This window comes from Zootermopsis nevadensis, unplaced genomic scaffold, assembly GCF_977971745.1.
Source record: "Zootermopsis nevadensis isolate Lab colony 2312 unplaced genomic scaffold, Znev_1.0 Znev_ptg000021l, whole genome shotgun sequence".
Classification (NCBI taxonomy): domain Eukaryota; kingdom Metazoa; phylum Arthropoda; class Insecta; order Blattodea; family Termopsidae; genus Zootermopsis; species Zootermopsis nevadensis.
The window spans coordinates 6,504,587-6,523,338 of NW_028259153.1; the positions used below are offsets into that span (position 1 = coordinate 6,504,587).

At 39.9% G+C, this 18,752-nt stretch overlaps 1 protein-coding gene and 1 long non-coding RNA gene across 3 annotated transcripts; one reads left to right on the forward strand and one right to left on the reverse strand.

The window, feature by feature from the left end:
• Positions 1–4,083: 4,083 nt before the first annotated feature.
• Positions 4,084–5,885, reverse strand: LOC110840801 (uncharacterized). Its single transcript, XR_002547005.2, has 3 exons — positions 5,263–5,885; positions 5,013–5,066; positions 4,084–4,812 (listed from the first exon to the last, which is right to left on the reverse strand). It is a non-coding gene; the product is annotated as an uncharacterized LOC110840801 (long non-coding RNA).
• A 54-nt stretch (positions 5,886–5,939) lies between these two features.
• Positions 5,940–12,631, forward strand: LOC110840800 (uncharacterized). 2 transcript variants are annotated; one of them, XM_087353158.1, is made up of 6 exons: positions 5,940–6,080; positions 7,036–7,106; positions 7,674–7,806; positions 10,689–10,844; positions 11,476–11,628; positions 12,410–12,631. In XM_087353158.1, exons 3-6 carry the CDS (start codon positions 7,729–7,731, stop codon positions 12,560–12,562), a joined length of 540 nt encoding a protein of 179 aa, XP_087209284.1. In that variant the 5' UTR covers positions 5,940–6,080; positions 7,036–7,106; positions 7,674–7,728; the 3' UTR covers positions 12,563–12,631. The 2 variants fall into 2 exon arrangements, with proteins under 2 accessions (XP_087209284.1, XP_087209285.1); XM_087353159.1 differs by having other exon boundaries at positions 7,036–7,067.
• The last annotated feature ends 6,121 nt before the right edge of the window (positions 12,632–18,752 follow it).

An 18,752-nucleotide genomic window follows, 5' to 3' on the forward strand; every position in this document is an offset into this window, starting at 1 on the left:
GCCATGCGGGTTACAAAGCCACTGGTCAGCAGTAATTTTGTGTACGTGCTCAAAAGTCGGCAAACAAATTTAATATTTTGGAAACGTTCTTCATTTCTGAATGACTTGAATATTTAATATTTCTGCATCGCAAAAGACGCCATAATGGCTACAAACTTCGCACGTAATTCTCCATGTTGGAATGAATATCGTGAATAATGATTTTGCAATTCTTGACCGAGCAACGTGAAATCAAAGTCGAAGTTATTTCAAATCACGAAACTGTTACGACGTTTTTAGCGAACACTTATTCATTGTTTCACACGACCTAATTTGTATACACCACGAGCTACTTTTTATCCAACTATACAAACTAAAGTGAAGTAGCTTTTGGACGAGTCCGAGAACATTTAATTTGTCTCTATTAATACGAAATCACAATTAATTTCACGTAAACTATTTAATACAACTTATGAACACTAGTTGCTTATTCTACAATACCAGATTCGTACGATGTAGGCCAAGATAGACTGCAGGCAGGCTCACGTCTCACCCTTACGAAGGCTAATGGCTCTCTGATATTGCTACGCGATTAAAAAAATGAAGAGCGATTTCGCCCGTAAGATGTCACCCCACCTGACATCCTGTGACGGTTCAAGCTAAATCTAGCAAACGAACGGCATTTGATGATCAAATCAACGCAGTACGTACAGACGTCACTAAATATATTTAGTACGCCTATTATTTGGGTTTTAAAGTTCGACACACAAAATTATATAAATTTTAACCTGGGGTAAGTGACGTCACAACCAGACAAGCAAATGACGCGCCACGGTCCCCACGCTATGTCACTATGTATCCCTCCGCTGTTACTAACCGAGTACCCAATGTTTCAAGCTTTTCAGCACAAAAGCATTCGTCCAAAACGCAAAATGTAGGCGTTTGTGACACTGCATAAATGCCATTGACCAAATTTCGGGTCGTAAATAATCCAAACACAAGAGAATTATTGAACATACATTAACTTGGAAACATCCAAGTTTCCCAGTTAAAATCTGAGGGCCCACAAAATTGAGCCATCGTAGGTTTAGCTTCATGAAATTCTGTAGCCATTATTCAGTCTTTGTATAAATGTATTCAAATACATTAGGACTGTTTTCGTCACGTTTTCAGCTCTAGATTTGTCTGCGAAAGAAACTACAGAACAGAATGCTTCTTGACAATGTAATAGTCGCTGGGCTGTTCAAGAAATCTGACTTCTGGAAAAGTATTCTAGACTTCCGTGGTTTGCCCCAGTAGATCATAGCTCATGGAGCATTATATTTGTTATTGAAGCTGAGAACCAAGCAACGGACACACTAGGACAGTGAAGGCTCTGTCTTGCTGCTCTGGGTAAGGTCAGGCAGCGACGCGCAACTTGGGGCTGGGCGCTGTGGAATGGGTTTCGTACTCGGCCGGTTACCGGTTTGAATCCAAGTCTGTATGCTCTGCTGTTGTACAGTAAAACCCCTCTAGTTGGACACCCTATATCCTGGACACCCCTCTATATTGGACACTTTTAATTGGAACCGGCGAATATCCTATAATTTTACATGTCCACAACACTCTATATCTTGGACACCCCTCTATCCTGGAACTTGAACACCCCTTTTGTTGCAAGTTGGACAGGTTCATGCACTTAGCTTCAATGCTTTTATGGGAAACATTTACAGTTAGTATTTTGTTATTTTGAATTTCTGACTGATGAATGCCTTCTACCTGAGGATTAGCTTATAATTGAGGGTGTGAGACTTTGAACCCATCATTGGAATGCAGTGAAAGTGTATATTTATTTTTTTGTTGAACCCTTCACTGGACTACAGTAGTATTGCTGGTACAGTTCTAACTTTGTCAGTACTGTGCTTGCAGCTGAGTTAGCTTGCAACAGTGTTAACAGAAATTGGATTTTTCTTTTTGCGATGGGAAAACGAAAATTGGTGGAATTAACTCTGGAAAAGAAGAAAGAAGTTTTGGATCTTCTGAAGATAGGAGAAAGTTGCAGGAAGCTGGCAGAGAAATACGGCATCTCAAAATCTACTGTTTCCAACATCAACAGCAACAGAGCCGCAATTACCGATGCGTGGGAAAAGAATTGTAATGCAGACAGAAAAAGACTACGAAAAACACCTCATGATGAACTAAATGACAAAGTGTTAGAGTTTTTCCGGTGTTGTCGTGCAAAGAACATTCCCATTAGTGGCACACTTTTACAGGAGAAGGCTAGAGAAATTGCAACTAGACTCCACACCGAAGATTTCTCGGCGAGCAATGGCTGGTTGGATCGTTTCCGTAAACGAAATAACATAAGTCTGCACGTCCTTTCTGGCGAATCAGCTTCTGCTGATCTTCAAGCTGCTGAAGATTGGAAACGCAAACTTTCAAGCCTTTTGTTGGGATACGCAGAAGAGGACATTTTCAACGCGGATGAAACTGGATTATTCTACCGTCAACTTCCAACGCGATCCTTAATAGAAATGAGAGAGACATGTAAAGGAGGGAAGAAATCTAAGGAACGGATTACTGTTTTGCTATGTTGCAATTCGCGAGGAGCGAAATTAAAGCCATTAGTTATTGGAAATGCTGCACGTCCTAGAGCTTTCAAAACGAACAATGTGAAATTGGACGACCTTCCCGTAATTTGGTGTCACAACAAGAAGGCTTGGATGACATCTACAATTTTTTCTGAGTGGTTGAACGAGGTCAACCTTAAAATGAAGCGGGCTAATCGGAAGATATTATTGTTTGTCGACAACACTACAAGCCACGTCAGTTCAAATCTCTCAAACGTCAGTATACAATTTCTGCCGCCAAATCTGACCAGCGAAGTGCAGCCACTAGATAAGGGCATTATTCAATCTGTGAAACTGCTCTACAGGAAGCAACTAATGCATTCACTAATCAATGCTGCAGATAAGTGCAAAGACGTGACCGAATTTTCAAGAAGCGTTACAGTCTTAGATGCCATTCGGTGGATTCATGGTGCCTGGGCAGAAGTTTCTCCTCAAACCATTGCAAAGTGTTTCCGACATGCAGGATTTATGGCAGATTCCATTGAGGATGAAGCGGAAGCGATGGAAGAAGACAGTTTTCATGAAGAAATAAACTGTCTTCCTGAGGAGTATCGCAACCAAATTCCTGATGTCCAAGCTCTTTCAACGTTCGACAACATTCTAGAGGTTCACGACGATGTTGCTGGAACAATCGATAATGTGCTAGACAAAGTGATGACTTCAAGTGACGATGTGTGTAAAGAATCTTCAGAGGAAGAAGAGTTATCTATGTACGAAGAACCACCTACACATCAGAGTGCTTTGCAATGCATGGAAGAATTAGAACGGTATGCTTTCGCTCATAATCAACCAGCAATGGTTGAAAATTTATTCGGATTGCGGCGAAAATTAGAAAGAGGATGGGCAAATTCAAAGACAAAAGCAAAAAAGCAGTGTCTTGTGACGGACTTTTTTACAAGAATTAAGTGATATCATATGTTGAGCTAATGCTGTAAGTACAATTAAAAAAATACATTTTGAACATTTAAAATTTCATTGAGGCTGGGGTGTAATGTGCAACCATGAGAGTGGGGTTCAAAAGATTATTAATACTATTGTCATTAATTCTTAATTCAAGCAAGCCTACAGTAGTTAGATTATGTAAAATAGAATACATTGTCGGTAAACGTAAGGTATTGGTGCCCTTCTTTGAGCTTATCCATGTAAGTTTAATTTAGTGAAAACAAAAGTTATGAAAATTTAATTTACCCCTTTGATTTTTCTTATCAATAATTTCCTTTTTGGGAAGGGCTCCATAATACTTCACAATTACCACATTGTCATTACACCACAATATGAAAGGATATTTTCCCCTTTCCCTCTATCCTGGACACCTCTGTAAGTTGGACACATTATCGTGGAACCGCAAGTGTCCAAGTTAGAGAGGTTTTACTGTATTTGAAGTTTGTAACCATTTCAAAGGACTTATTAGCCACCCTAATATGATTCTGCAGGCTTGTCTGCTGACAGGATACTAACATGTACTTAGTTTTCTGAATTTACTTCTAGCCCCACCTGTCTACTACCCTTTAGTAAAACTTCTGCATTCCTCTTTATTGTATTCATATCGTTCCCCAATAAATTAAGATCATCAGCATATGCCAATAGCTGATGTGTCCCATTCAATTTCAAACCCTCCTTACGTATCTTGGACTTTCCTGATGGCGTATATTCTAGCGCAAAGTTAAACAGCAAGGGAGACAAAGCATCTCCTTGTTTCAGACCGTTCTTGATGTGGAATGTCTCAGATAAATATTTAAGTACTCGAATTTTGCTACAGGTTTCATTTAAGCACATTTTTATTAGACTCACTAGATTCTTTGGTTTACCAAATTCAATGAGAATATTGTGTAACACTTTTCTTTTAACAGAGTGGTAGGCTTTTTAGAAACTTTTAATTAATTGATGTACTGTCTCATCTTTTCTCTAACAGCTGACAAATGCAAAAGATCTGATCAATCGTTGATCTGTTACATCTGAACCCACACTGATGACTCACAAATTCATCAATAATTGACAGGAATTTGTGTACGTAAATTATTATTTTAATGGCCTTTTATATCAGTTATATATAACTCATATACTTCATTATGACCAATTGTATTTTTATTTCATTGAATTTGGTGAAATAGTTCCTAAGATATTATATAATTGTAAAAGTTTGCATATAAAAACTCACCATTCTGCATACTCAAAGCAGCTTCCTCCCATACAGGCAAGCACACAGGATAACTGCTACACCAAACTGGAAAGGAAAACAGATATAGCAAGATAATTATTTTAACATGAAGGAGTTACATTATTTTAATGGCCCCGTATATCAGTTATATATAACACTGTGTTTTACTTCATTATGTCGTAAATGACCTCTCTATTCTGTTGAACTTGGTGAAATACTACCCGAAATATTAATTTTATTGCAAAAACCTACAAATAAAAACTTACCTTTCTGAATACTCAAAGCTGCTTCCTCCCTCATAGGACAACAGCTCCACCGCACTGGAAACCAGATACAGCAAGATAATTAATTATTGTAACAAGACGCTTTTATGCATAAAAGGAATATTAAGTTACAAGTGTGCGCCTCAGCTTTTCCAGCACTTTCGGCGTTCTCTACATATTCACATTCCATAATTCATCAATACTTGACAATAACAAATGTACACAAATTTTTATTATTTCAATGGTCTCTTACATCAGTTAAATGTAACACTGTTGTTCCTTGAGTGGGCGTATGTCCCACTACAGTGAACTATTTCTTTATTAAAACACACTTCAAACTCGTATAAAACTTCCACCAACCTTGCCTCGACGAAGAACAACGCGGAACAGGACAAGACGCTAAGGTTACAGTCGTACCAACATTAAACATCGTACAATAGCTACGGTTACAGAGCTGCCAACATGAACACCGAACATTCCGCCTACATTGACGGATGTCAACATTTACTACAAATTACATAACTTGTAAATCCAAATTGTTCAATTGTAAACAAAACAAAAAATGATGTGTAAGTTGAACGATATTCGTATTCATCGGTCACTAAAACATATACTTATTCACACTTAATTTGTTTAAAGCCCATTTCACTAGTCATGTGCAAGTGGACACAGTTTATTTATGTCACCCTTGCAACTTTAACTGTCGCCAATCTTGTGTTGCCGTCTCTTCCTAGATGCACTGCTTTGACCTTGGGTGGCAGCCCGTCCTCTCGCAATAGCCCCACCTTGATGTTACGATTTTCAAATTTCCATTTTACTCGTTGTGAAGTTCATTGTGATACTCCTTGGAACAACGTTGCCAGAAATGTTGCAACATTTGCTGCAAATCATGCCATCTGCTGGGTTACCGCACACGTTTAGAGAGAGAGAGTGAGAGTGACTCGCTAGCAAGAGACGATGTCTTGCGCTTGCGCAGGACTCCGCCCTTACGTCGGTCTACCATATAGTCTGTGAGATAATGGAGCAGTTGTGTGGTCATGCTTTGCTTCGCTTTGTGCGTCTTGGACCCAGGTATTAAATCAGAATATTCATTGCAGTAAGGAAACTGAGGTGAACGTTATGGTTTCGCTTTTATCATTCGGTTATCCTTTAAGACGCTGCAACGTAAGTTGATGTTTTTTTTTTGCTGTTTGAGGTTGGGATGAGTTTGCGAAATGTTGTGCAAAAGGGTTGGGGGGGGGGGGGTGAATGCGTCTGATTAACTTCTGTTGAGCAGGTTAGGATTCATTTCTGGTGTACCTTCATTCTGAGAATTGTAATATGCGCCATCTGGAAAACGAAATATCAATGTTGATTGGTTCTGCCATTATTACATCACCCATCTGTGGCGTCATGATTACATTTGGTGCCGTATTCAAATGGGTGTGACTTGGACATGGAAAGTCGAACGCATATTACCATTTTCATAAGAGAGGGCTGAGTTAGACATATGCTCTATTTTAATAAAAAGCTCATTGCCCAAGAATCTGCTGATTTGTTTGAGTATGTATGCATTCAGGAAACAGGATATTTTGGATATAATTGTTTTCTATCAATCTAGGAATTCATTACTAGAGGCTTGATCCTGCATAGTCTGCTGAGCAGCAAATTGTGTCTCCTGTGTTTGCCTCAAGATAATGTGCTGAAGGCCCACATGTTGTTGTGTGTTCTTAAGAAACTTCATATCACTTTTTAAGTGCATTAGATCAGCAATAGGACATATTGCATGTGCATTCTGTATGTGAGATTTAAGTTAGTCCGAGATAATGGGCTCAATTAACGCACAGCCACTTCCTAGTTAAATTTTCCGTCGCTCACTTTTCACATCATTGTATTTCTGAAAAGGCACTGTAAACACACATTAACTAAAATGTGTAACCATAATTAGGAGATGAAAGTGGTTACCACACAAGTTGCTTAGGGTGAACGTGATGTCAGGAATCCAGTCCACTAGTCTTCACAGGACTTTGTACATTTTTGTTTTCAGGACTGGAACAATTGCAGCCTGGGCCTTTAATGGTGAGTGCAGAAGTAGTAATAGCAGCTGGAGCCTAACAAGTAAGTGCCAGTATGACCTGGAGCTTTTGTTGCAACTAAAATTCTTCTTAGGTTGCCAGCCATGTCATGTGGTTGAAAGGTGAAACACCAATAATCTTAAGACCTTGCACACCGTGTAGTGTATTGGAATATAAAACTGTTTGCAGTTTGAAGGACACTAATGCCAAACGCGTTTTGATCTCAAAGTGGTCATCATCATTGGCAAAAACAAGTTAATACTTATGACACAGATCTAAAAGATTATAATTTCAAATGTAAATAGGCCTGAAAAATAAAATAATATGTAGGCTAATTTAGGAAGAGGCCATACACAAGTTTACTTTATTGTAAAATTGCCTTTAAACATGACCAACCACTGAAGTTGTAAAAATGCTTTGTCATAATGTCTTTTTGCAAGGAATTCAGAACACCTGAAAGGATTACCATTAAATTTCAAATTACGGATTTTTCAGACTTTTCTGCACATTCAAATTCTTGTTAAAAATTGGCAACTATATGGGATCTATGGAATGTAATAAAATATGGATGTGTTTATGTATGGATTTTTATTATTCTCTGTGACCATAGGTAAATCAAAACAGCTGGTCCTTGCTTAGAATTTGGAGAGCTTTAACAAGAAAACATGGCGGTGAAGGCTACAGCGACTGAAAATCGTAATGATGAAGCAGCTCACCCAAGGGTTGAAGATGAATCCAGCGGGGTAAGACTTCCTTAACCATTACAAACGGTTCCTAGCAACGTTTTGTGTTTTATTTAAGTTAGTGTACAGGTAGCCCTCGATTTGCGCCGATTCAGAATAACGCCAATTTTGAAACCTGCAAGTCAAAAAGTGGAAAAAATTGCTTATAACCTTTTACAATGTTTCTCGTACTAATTCTTATACTAAATCGTAATTCTTACATCGCTGGTTTTGAATAAAAATTATAAAAGCAGTCATCTCTGCAATTACGTATGTTTCGTTAACGCGAATTTGCTCCAATGAGATCGATGAATCGGTAAAAGCCGTTTGTGAAATGCAAAATTTTGCATATGCGAGTTTGCTCTCATGCAATTTCATTCCTGGTGCTTTAAACTTTCAAAGGACTAACTTAATCTCTGCGGAGGTCGCAGGGTTATTTTTGCTACGCAGTTTTCTATAGGTCGGTGTCTTACATCGCATAACAGCAGAGATGACTGTACACATCACTCACAAGAAAGGATCACAGTCAATCGCGGGGACCAACGAATTGTAAGTGCATAAAATATATTTTTTAAATTCCCTTTATTTTATTTACATTATTTCATAGATTTAAATGTATTTCCATTATATTACTCGTCGATGTTCGGGTGCTGGGAACACATGTAATTGATTACCCATTGATTTACATTATTAAAGAGTTTCAATTTACGCTGATTCGTCCAGGAACGCATCTCCGGCGTAATCGAGGGCTACATGTACAGTCCCTCAAATCAAAAAGCTGATCAGGTTATGATGAAATAACAAGTAAAATTTAGAAAACTTGTCCAGCCTTAACCTCTCAAAGTTGAACTGTGGCCTCTTCAATCTTTGCCTCCATTCATTTCTTATTTTTCCTTATTCCTAGAAATTTATTGGCATTCTCCCTCACAGAATCTCCCCACCTCTTTCTGGGTTTACCTATTCTTCGCTTTCCATATGCATGTATTGTCTCTTGAGTCACCTTTTTGGGTACGCGATTATCCTCCATCCTAACCACATGGCCAGCCCACCGCAATCTCTTGAGCTTAATAAACAGGGAAAATTTGTAGGTCCTTGTACAGTTCACAAATTTCATAATTATACCCAATTCTCCATCTACCAGCTTTGGACCATAAATTTGTCTTAGTATTTTCCTTTCAAGGACATCCAACATGTCTTCTGAATTCCTTACCATGGTCCAAGGTCACATCAATAGGATACAATCGGTCGTATGATAATTTTGTGTAATCTCACTTTGTTATTTTGCTGGACTGGAAAAAGGTAACAGGGTCTATCTATTTTTATTATTCCCTGGATGTCATTCACGGGCCATTCGATGGCGCCACCGTTCTCCAAAGAGCGTAATTATCGGATTCAAGCAGGAATTTTGGATTAACAATTTATCGAAGGTTCAAAAAGTAAATCAAAATATTCTCGGGCAATCAGCCGCGTTAGCTGGTTACCGTAGTAAAGCGACGTTTCGGGAGCAAATTCAATAAAATCTCGGGCAGTCAGCCGCGTTACAGTAAACGACGTTTCGGGAACAAATTCAATAAATCTTCTCGGACAAACAGCCGCGTTAACCGGTTATGGTAGTAATCCGACGTTTCGGGAACAAACTCTGTCCCAATCTTCAGGGTTCTGACGTGACTGGATCCTCGGAAGTTGCCTGTGTAACTGGCTGCTCGGGACCAATGCACGCAGTTACACAGGCGACTTCCGAGGATCCAGTCAGATCAGAACCCTGAAGATGGGGACAGAGCTTCCTCCCTAGAATCGCGAAGGTCCCGGCTAGCCTCCGAATAAAAGTGAAATGTAAAGTTTTCTTCCTATGTTGCATTTACAGAGACAAAACTTGGAATCAATTGATGAGAGGGATGGGTAGAAATTACGCAGACTGTTCTATCTGATAGCAAAGGAATAATTCCACAGATTTGTTGTCTCATTAGGTTAGAACTGTTATCTCCATTTTAAATTTTAGAAAACTCCGATCGAGTGTAATTCTAAATTCTCAATAATTCCATAATTAATCGTAGAATGTCAGACACTTCAACGCGTGATAGATAAGGGCATTGATAGCGATTCTGTTTTTTTGTTTACAATCTTTTTATGTCTCATGTTTACTTCTCTTCACAAACAACGATGCGCAGTTGCGACAGTCACTGAGTTGAGTGACTGAGGAAAATCTGAGGCGATGTAGTAGTTGGCGTGGCGGGCGGCCGACGCAGTAGGAGGAAACATAACATAACACAACGTGCAACAAATCTTAAAAATGATTTCTGACGAAAGGAAGTTGATTTGTTACTCTCAACGTTACTCATAAGTGGACCTAATGGTACAGTCACGTGATTTTTGCCAGAGATACTTAATTTCATTTTGAAAAACTACGCTAGAGGTGGGAGAGTCGAATTTATGCAGAGAAGGTTTTAGATAATTCTTATTTTACTAGAAGCTAAGAAATGCCGTGGAAGCATAAATAAAGGAAACCTTCGATTCTTCGTCCTTGAAAGACTCCACATTCACGTAAAGAACTCTGACGGCGTCCGGCATTTCCTTTGAGAATGAGGCACGCAGGCATTCGACTGCGTATTTGCCCTTAAAACACACGCATGGAGAGAAAAATTAGCAAATCAAAATGACTCGGGTCTGAATGTCGGCAGAAACTCGTCTAGAAAACTGGGTTTTCCTCGGTTCTTCCAGGCAAATTCCCCGATGTAAGCCGAGAGACCGTTTTTATGAACTCGCTAATTTAAGAACTTATTATTATCAAAGATAAATATTAATCCGAGGTAAATAACCCTAAGTGACACATAAATCATCGATCAGGATACGCAATTGCAGATCTTGATCGCAGGGATTAAAATATTTACACTTTCTCATTACAGTGGAAAAAGAAACTGGGCATCGCCATTGCGGAGGTGGCCCAGTTTTTGAACATCTGGGGCCAAGGAAAGGCCATCAACAGGATGAGGGAGAAGGAAGACCATACCCCGTCAGTAATTACCCTGACATTCTTGGTGGCCATCACCGTCATTCTCTTGGTAAGTGACACGTAGTCTTAGGTTCCTGTGTTCGTTGCTCACACGCTCATTCTGTTCCTGCCTAAGCCTTGAACGATCTACGAGGTTCTTTGCCGCGATGATCCTGTGACCTTTGACATAGTCTTATTACGCAGAAGTGTAAATTATTTAAAAGAAGGCGAAGGAGGAGTGGAGAAAATGGGGCCAGAAGGAAACCAAAATAGTTTCGCATTACTGAGATGTTCTTCCACGAAGAACATCTCAGTAATGCGCAGGATTTTGCAGACGCAACTTCTTTGTGGACAAGTTCAAGGTCTGTAGTACAGAACCGTCAGTTCAGGTAAGTTCTCTACGACGACTCCGTTTGCAGTGAGGCTTGCTGGGAGAACCCAGATTCAAGAAAGGTTCAAGGACGGAATTACCGAGCTGTCTCAGTCAAGCTTCCTCAATCCCTTGACAATTGTAATTATGGAGGGAAAGTCAAGTCTCCGAGAATTTGCCTGTTCGCGCTGTTCAAGAACTTATTTTTCCGAGGTATTTAACAAGTGCACGGTACTACAGTGACCTTAAGAGACGCATAAATCATGAATGAGGATACGCAATTGCAGATCTTGATCACAGGGATTAAAATATTTACACTTTCTCATTACAGCACCCAAGGCTGAAGTGTGTGAAGAAGACGCTAGCAATGGCGGCAATGCTATTCACCTTATCCGTGAAATTGGCTTTGGTGATAGATGGGGACAAAGATTCCCACGGTTACACACCGATAGTGGTGTCGACCGGCTTCGCTGTCGATTTCGTGGTAAGTGACACGTTGTCTCACACGCCCTTTCTGGTCCTGCCTAAGCCTTGAACGATCTACGAGATTCTTTGCCGCGAAGATCCTGTGACCTTTGACATGGTCTCATTACGTAGAAGTGTAAATTATTTAAAAGGCGAAAGAGGAGCGGAGAAAGTGGAGCCAGAAGGAAACCAAAATAAATCACTGATGATAAGAAAAATATCGGAGAGTGCAGGATCTAACAAGTAGGGAAATTTGCTATGAAAGAGAAAATACTAGGATCGGCATTAAGTGAACGAAATTGGAGCTAATTATAATTTCGCTTAACTGATCAGACAATTTAATTAGTCTGCGTGTCATAAAACCTCGCTGACAGGCCCGAACATTCCGCATTCTTTATAAACTAAATGAACGTGTGTGCATTAAGTCAGTCTTCGAATCCCGGAGATCGAAGGAAGTCTCCGAATCACTTGGTCTTTCCTTTAATAGGGAAACCCCCATGACTTTTTAAAACTGCTTGTAATAAGTAGACTCCAGTTTAAAATATGAGGACTTTGGCCTGCCATTTTAAGCCGCTAATCGATGCTCGTAAATACCCATTTTCTGTTGATCTGTTTAGAAATTCCTTTGGTCACAATTAATTTGTAAGTACAGTAGCAATAATACAAGAGCATAATTTCGATTCACTCGCGTGACTTAAATCAACATTTCATTTCAGATGTGACGGGTATCGCTTTGTTGTGAGTTACGAAATGTTTTTATTATTGTTTTCTAATTTTTTCTGTTTTGTTCCATGCCTCAGCTTGCTCGGGTCTACGTATATGTGGCCCGATATAAGCCGGAGTGGCGGCGATGCCAGGAAGCCTCTGGGCTGGAGGATTTCCACCTGTGGGTGTTGCTTTGCACAGGACTTGTGAGCACTGGATGCGCAATTATTGGAATACAAGAACATTAAATTAATGTCCATGTATTCCAATAATTATTGCAGGAAAAAAAATGTACATAAACAATTTTATAAATTTTATATGATGAGTTTTATTCATAGACACAAAGAATGAACTTTTCACTTTTTGAAAAATTATACAGCTCTAACCCGGTTTCCTACGTGAGCGATTAAATGCGAGTTGCGTGGGTGAAGCGGAAATAGCAAACTGGCTGTTTGTGTGGCGCTGTCCTAGGTTACAGCGAAGCGATCAGGAGAGTAAAGCTGCCGGATTCCGAGATCAGATATTTCGATATGTTCGCGTGAGTCGCTGCGCTGGCCGTGTAGTACACGGAAGGTGCGTGTGCAGGAATGTTTCTCTCACGTAGGACACAACGAGCGATTGCCCGCTTCATATGACACCCCGAGCTCGCTTGCCTTACGGACGGGTCGTCACTGACTACGATACTGTCAGGCAACAGCACATGAAATTAATTTAACTTGATTGTGCATTAATCTGCTATGTGGACCAACAAATAACCAAAGAACACAAATCAGTAAGTAAATATATTTGCATGACCAAGAATAAAAAGAAGAAAGAAAATGTACACCGGAGCGAACGTCCCCACCCTCACATGGCCAACACCCTAGAGCCAAAAGAGATTTTTATGGAAAAGGCCGAACTGTGGGCGAAGGTCTTCCAAGTTACAGGGCAACGCAGTCCCAAGGAGCGGAGGGGAAATGGCAACTGCGCATGACCATCAGGTAGTATTCAGAAAGATCGTAGTTTGATTGTCGCTTCATTAGCCGTAACCTTTTGGTTACCGCTGTCATGTCACATGACAATTATTATTTGCTCTCTGTTTATTACAGTTACTAAACTTTTAGTTGTGCTTATATGAACAGAACAATTTCTCTTTAATGCAGCATTTGGTTAAAATATAGATTTCACTACAAACAAAACTTTATCTCCAGCCACCAAAAAATATCTAGTCTTTAAAATGTCAATCGACGATAACTTTTCAGTATTCTGCGCACTAAATAACGACTTGGGGTTCAGTTATGGCTTTATAATTGTTCAATAAATATTAATAATAATAATAATAATGCTTTGGCGAAAGGCAATTCATATATCAGTTGTTTACTCTGAAATACAATATCAACATCACGATCCACCTTCCGACATTTACTGATACATATTTTAGACACAATAACATCATTTAAAAATATATTTTCTCTTTATTAGTTAGTTTATATATTTTGATCCACGCAAGTAGAATGTATTTATTGCAATTAGGACGATAAATAAAAATTGAGACTCCAAGAGGCTGGCGGCCAGTTCAAACGTTCGCCGACTGACGCGCCCTTCTAAGAGGGTGGGAGAAGGTGTAAGCTGTACAGCAACTTTCTTTCCATGAACAACAAATCAGGGTTTTTTTTCAAACAATATAACAACAAATAATGACATTCGTAATACCTTACAAAAACAGAAGATAAACGACGGATATCAACAGAGAAATCACGCAATACCCAGTTCCGACGGTCCTCACGAATATAAAAAACTATCAGGTGAGTACGCGGAGCGCATCGCTGGGTCGGAACTGACAGTTACAGTCTTGATCCATACACGGCTTACGGGTTTGTACCCTCAGTTCCTCAAATATCTTCGCAAGAACAGAAAAATTATGCCTTGGGCCATCTATTATATAAATCTATTTTATTCTGAGATTATAGATGCTGTATTTGAGTAGAAGACAATGCTTGTTGTGCTACGTCCGAGACGAATAAGGGGAAGGGGTGAGCATGACGTCACAGCGTTACAGATTTCCCACCCGCACTGACTGGTCTTCGGCTTGTGAATTTCTAGCCGTCAACGAAGCTCGCAGATATCTTGAGACAAGTTTTCCGATGGGAGAATTTCTAAGCCAGCTGAGCCACCACCAGCTTCTCAAAGAGGATTCTCGTACGTCAATTCAGTAATACGTTTCTAGGTGCCCACTTTCCAGAAAAGCATTTATTTCTGAAACATAATAGCCTTCATATTTGCGTAGAAATAACACACTCCATTCAGTGGCCTTGCCTCCCTCCAGCTCTGTGTAAAGAAAGTCCTAATTAAAATGTATTGGAATATAAAAAGCCTCTGAAACTCTCTTAAAGTCGCAGAAGATTGGACCCGGAAGCGACTTGGTTCTTTAAGTGCAATTTCGAAGGGAAAAATGCCGAGTCGAGAGGTCGTGGTTAGTGGACAAGTCCGTGTGTTACTCTCGAGAGAACGCCTTTCACACGTCGTCTGTCTGCCCTGACAAATGTCTGACATCGCTGTTCAACAGGTAAAGGGACACATCAGCATCGCATTACTCACGTGTTACGAGCAGAACACGAGACGGCATCGCAGTTTTGCTGAGCTCACTCTGAGACTCGATCGAAGGGCGACCTTGAAGAGTTGCTAGTTCAGAGGCAACCATTTATGGTAATTGTTGGTAATGTGATGAACTCACGACTAAGTCACCTGTTTAAAGAACGGGATTTTGATGCAAGGCAAATATTTCATTAAAGCTTAAATCTTTCTGGAATACCTTAATGTAAATGCATTAAACCTGATCGCCTTGTTAACATCTGTGACATTTTAATTATCTCAAACTCAGTTGTTCATCTGTGGGATTCGGATGATGATGATTTATTGACGATTTTTTAAACTTGCTGATTTCCAACCGACGGCGTCCCGAGACGAAACAAACCACGAGGAAGACGTCAGAGGTTTAATTACACTCTTAAATTTTGGTCCGTGTATACGCCATCATCTGCGTTACAATGAATAGCTAAGTTTATAGTTTTATAGGTTATAAATCATTATCCAAATTAATTTCCTAACGAAGGACGTGCTTTGACGTACGTGCAGCAGACGACAGTTAATTAGTGACACACTAATCCTCCTTTGTCAATATCGACCCACTGATCGATCATATTCTCTGTGAGTTCCTGTTCCTCTAACTGCCCGTATGTCACAATGCACTGCTCTGATCTGACTCGGTTTCGGGGAAGCCGTTCTTTTGTGTTGGAGCTGTTTTTTTAAAACGTCCCTAATGAAAATATATAGAAGTTTAGATTTCAGAGAAAACAAAATAACCCCCGTCACACGCCCAATTTGATTAAAAGCTTCTTCTGTTCACACCAGTTTCGTATTTTCAAAAGTCACTTAATAACAGACAACAGTCATTTACGCTAACAAGCCCAATTAGCCGCCATGTTTTTTTCCCCAGTTAATTCGCATTTGGTTTAAATAAGAATGAGAGGAAAATTTTTTGGTGAGTACAATCGCGGGTTTTATGCGATGTCGTGATTACTCTGTATGAGTTGGCCAAAGTAAGTGTCGGGGGGACACACATAAGAAGAGAAATTATATCAGAACGTTCCTTACGAAAAGTTGCAAACGTGCCTAACAGCTTTGTGATGTCTGTCTGTCCCTCTCCATCGGTCCTGAGATTTGGCGAGTTTCATTAAAACGTGTCCCCACTTTTCAGTTGTGGTTAAGATCGGATGGATTTAGTCAACGTCCTCACACATTCATTGATGCTCTTTAATATTATCCTACCATCTACCCCTTGGTCTTCCGAGTGGTCTCTTTCCACGTTGCTTGTCTTAAACAGACGAAGAAGCTCACAATGAAAGAATGTTCGGATGGGCCCATGTGCCGCGGGTGCCAACTTAGAATGGACAGAGTGTAACCTCGTGATCGTTGAATCGCCTCGCGTTCTCTTATGTATTCGGCGCATTTCGGCTGACGAGGTGGAAGTTTATCGGTCGTTTCTGTGAGAAGGTCCGAAGGCCGGATCGAACCTGGGCCTTGTGCCACGCCCCCCAATTAACACGCGTGACGATTCATTTCACGTCTTGAGGCGATTGGCTGGCGGTATCATAGACGCCTTGAGAAGCAGTTCCCTGGTACGGCTAGACGCAGATCGCTGTATAATATTAAAATGGAGCGTGAATAAGTACAGTCTTCCGTGGAATCATCTGGCGCAGAATAGCAAAGAACATGGCGAGCCTTCGGTTCGGTAACAGGCGGGAAATTGTTTTGGCGAGACAGTCGACCTGATTACCTGCTGCAATACCGATGGAGAATTCGAGGCGCCCCACTGCACTTACTTGAAACGAAAGATAGATGCCGCCTGGTTCCAACGTACGAAGATTTGGTCTTGTTGATGGAGTGGATGAAAAATCATTTCATACCAAGAATTCGAGAGGAATTTTGCTTCTAGTAGATGGTCACAGGTCACATTGTTCTCATTCTTGACTTCACTGTAGAGGAGGAGGTCACACGACACTTTTATCAGAGCACTTGAAACTATTCTGGCAGCGGTCCGTGGACAACTGAACGCACAGCAAAGCTCAGCTGCTACAAATGACCTTGAGCCTGTCTGCGATCAGAGCTGTTTATTTTACTATCAGATGGTCAGATGCAGAGTTTCGCCGAAGTCTGTGGTCAGAATGACGACGATCGATATATTTGGTGTCATATCAATGATTTTACTCGTGAGAGTAGAGAGTCAAATTAGTTAAAAATAAACCAAATTTAATATTATGACGCACTAATTACCCTTGTGTCGTAAACTTTTTTTATCGACAGAGATCTCCATCCAAAATAAATTTGGTCAGAAAAGTTCGATTACAAAATCTTACGTCTGGCGAAAAGGTGGCGCTGATAATTTCTCGGATGGCATAATATGTAACGAAAGTGAAGTGTAAGATTTGGGGTTTTCACAGCGGTTAGTATGAAGATTTCCGTCTGGCCGATGTAGATTTTTTCGCACTCACAGGGAACGCTGTATACGCCAGGCGTCTTCAGTCCTAGGTCGTCCTTGACCGGCCGGTATTCTCTGATGTAAGACCTTACATGAATCTAAAGCAAGTGTAATATATTCTGTATATTTAAAGTTAAAGAAGCTTAAAATATATGTAAATAAATGTAATAAGTTGATTTCAGATTGCTATAGTACACGCATCATAGTCCCCAACCTTCTATTCCTTCTTTCCAAGCGATTTCTATCAGATGTCGCTTTGATTGTCGGTGATGGAGTCCTGAAATCCTAGATGCGATAAGGCGCGAGGAAAATCGATTAGACTTTGTGGGACGCGATGGATAATCATGAAGCAGAACGCTTGATTCACGTTGAGTCTCTAATTCTTCACGAACCAGTGACACTTCTTAAGTCGTGAAGTCTTTGAACAGACCGGATAACAGCATGACAATCTTAAAGACTTGTGCTGAGTGTTTGTACGAACAATTTTAATTTGGATACATCCCAAAAGTTTCAGTTTCTATAATTACAAATGTTTTAACGCGTGGAATTAGCTTGTTATGGTTTCTGTATCGCATCATCGGAAAAATATATAAAAATAAGTATGGTTGGTAATGCGTGCTGTTGGAATAAAATGCGTGCGCCATCTCTGAGACACACAAATAACCTTGACAGTGCCACTGCAGAAACACTTTCGAAAACGGATATCACAACATTATGAACCAAATAATCTCAAGTACGAATGAAACAGAACATTATTAATTTATCAAAAAATATCATATTTTTAAATTACCAAATTAAGACGTTATATTCTTTCATTAATGTGAAAGGAAGCTCGCCTCATTTGGCACTTTAAGGTCTCATACTACGTTTATGGTTTCCATTATGAGCTTTGTACCTGATAAAACGGAGAGATGGTTGTCTTATGGGTTGTGCCGTGTAGTCAGGTAGAAGTCTACAGACGTTTCAGAGGTGCTTGCTATCTCCGTCATGAACTTAATGATAATGTAATAAACTTGGCCCCACAAACGACTAGGACTTCTTTCAAAAATGATTTTCTCTATATTAGTTCCATAATTACACATGTTCATAATGTTTAAATTGTAAACGCATGTGTAAAATGTGTCTTTATTAGAATGGAAGACCAAATACAAAATTTCTCAGACACCTTCAATCTGTGTTCCTCCCTCAGAGTAAGAGACCACGTTTTGCACCCATACAAAATTATTGTTTTGTATATTTTAATCTTTAGTTTCTTAGAAATCAGACGGGAAGACAAAATATTTAGAACTGAAAAGTGTCAATCGTTTCCAGAACACAGTCACCTCCTGATTTCCTCATGAGTATCATTTTGATTAATTATTGTTGTTCCCAAATATTTAAAATCTGTCACGCTCTTAATGGAATGCAATCAAAGAGGAGAA

Bases quoted from the DNA above. Each gene is read 5' to 3' on its own strand.
- LOC110840800 (XM_087353158.1), top strand. From the start codon at position 7,729: ATGGCGGTGAAGGCTACAGCGACTGAAAATCGTAATGATGAAGCAGCT. The intron at 7,807-10,688 runs GTAAGACTTCCT...TTCTCATTACAG, and splicing joins TTGAAGATGAATCCAGCGGG to TGGAAAAAGAAACTGGGCAT. The intron at 11,629-12,409 runs GTAAGTGACACG...TCCATGCCTCAG, and splicing joins GCTTCGCTGTCGATTTCGTG to CTTGCTCGGGTCTACGTATA.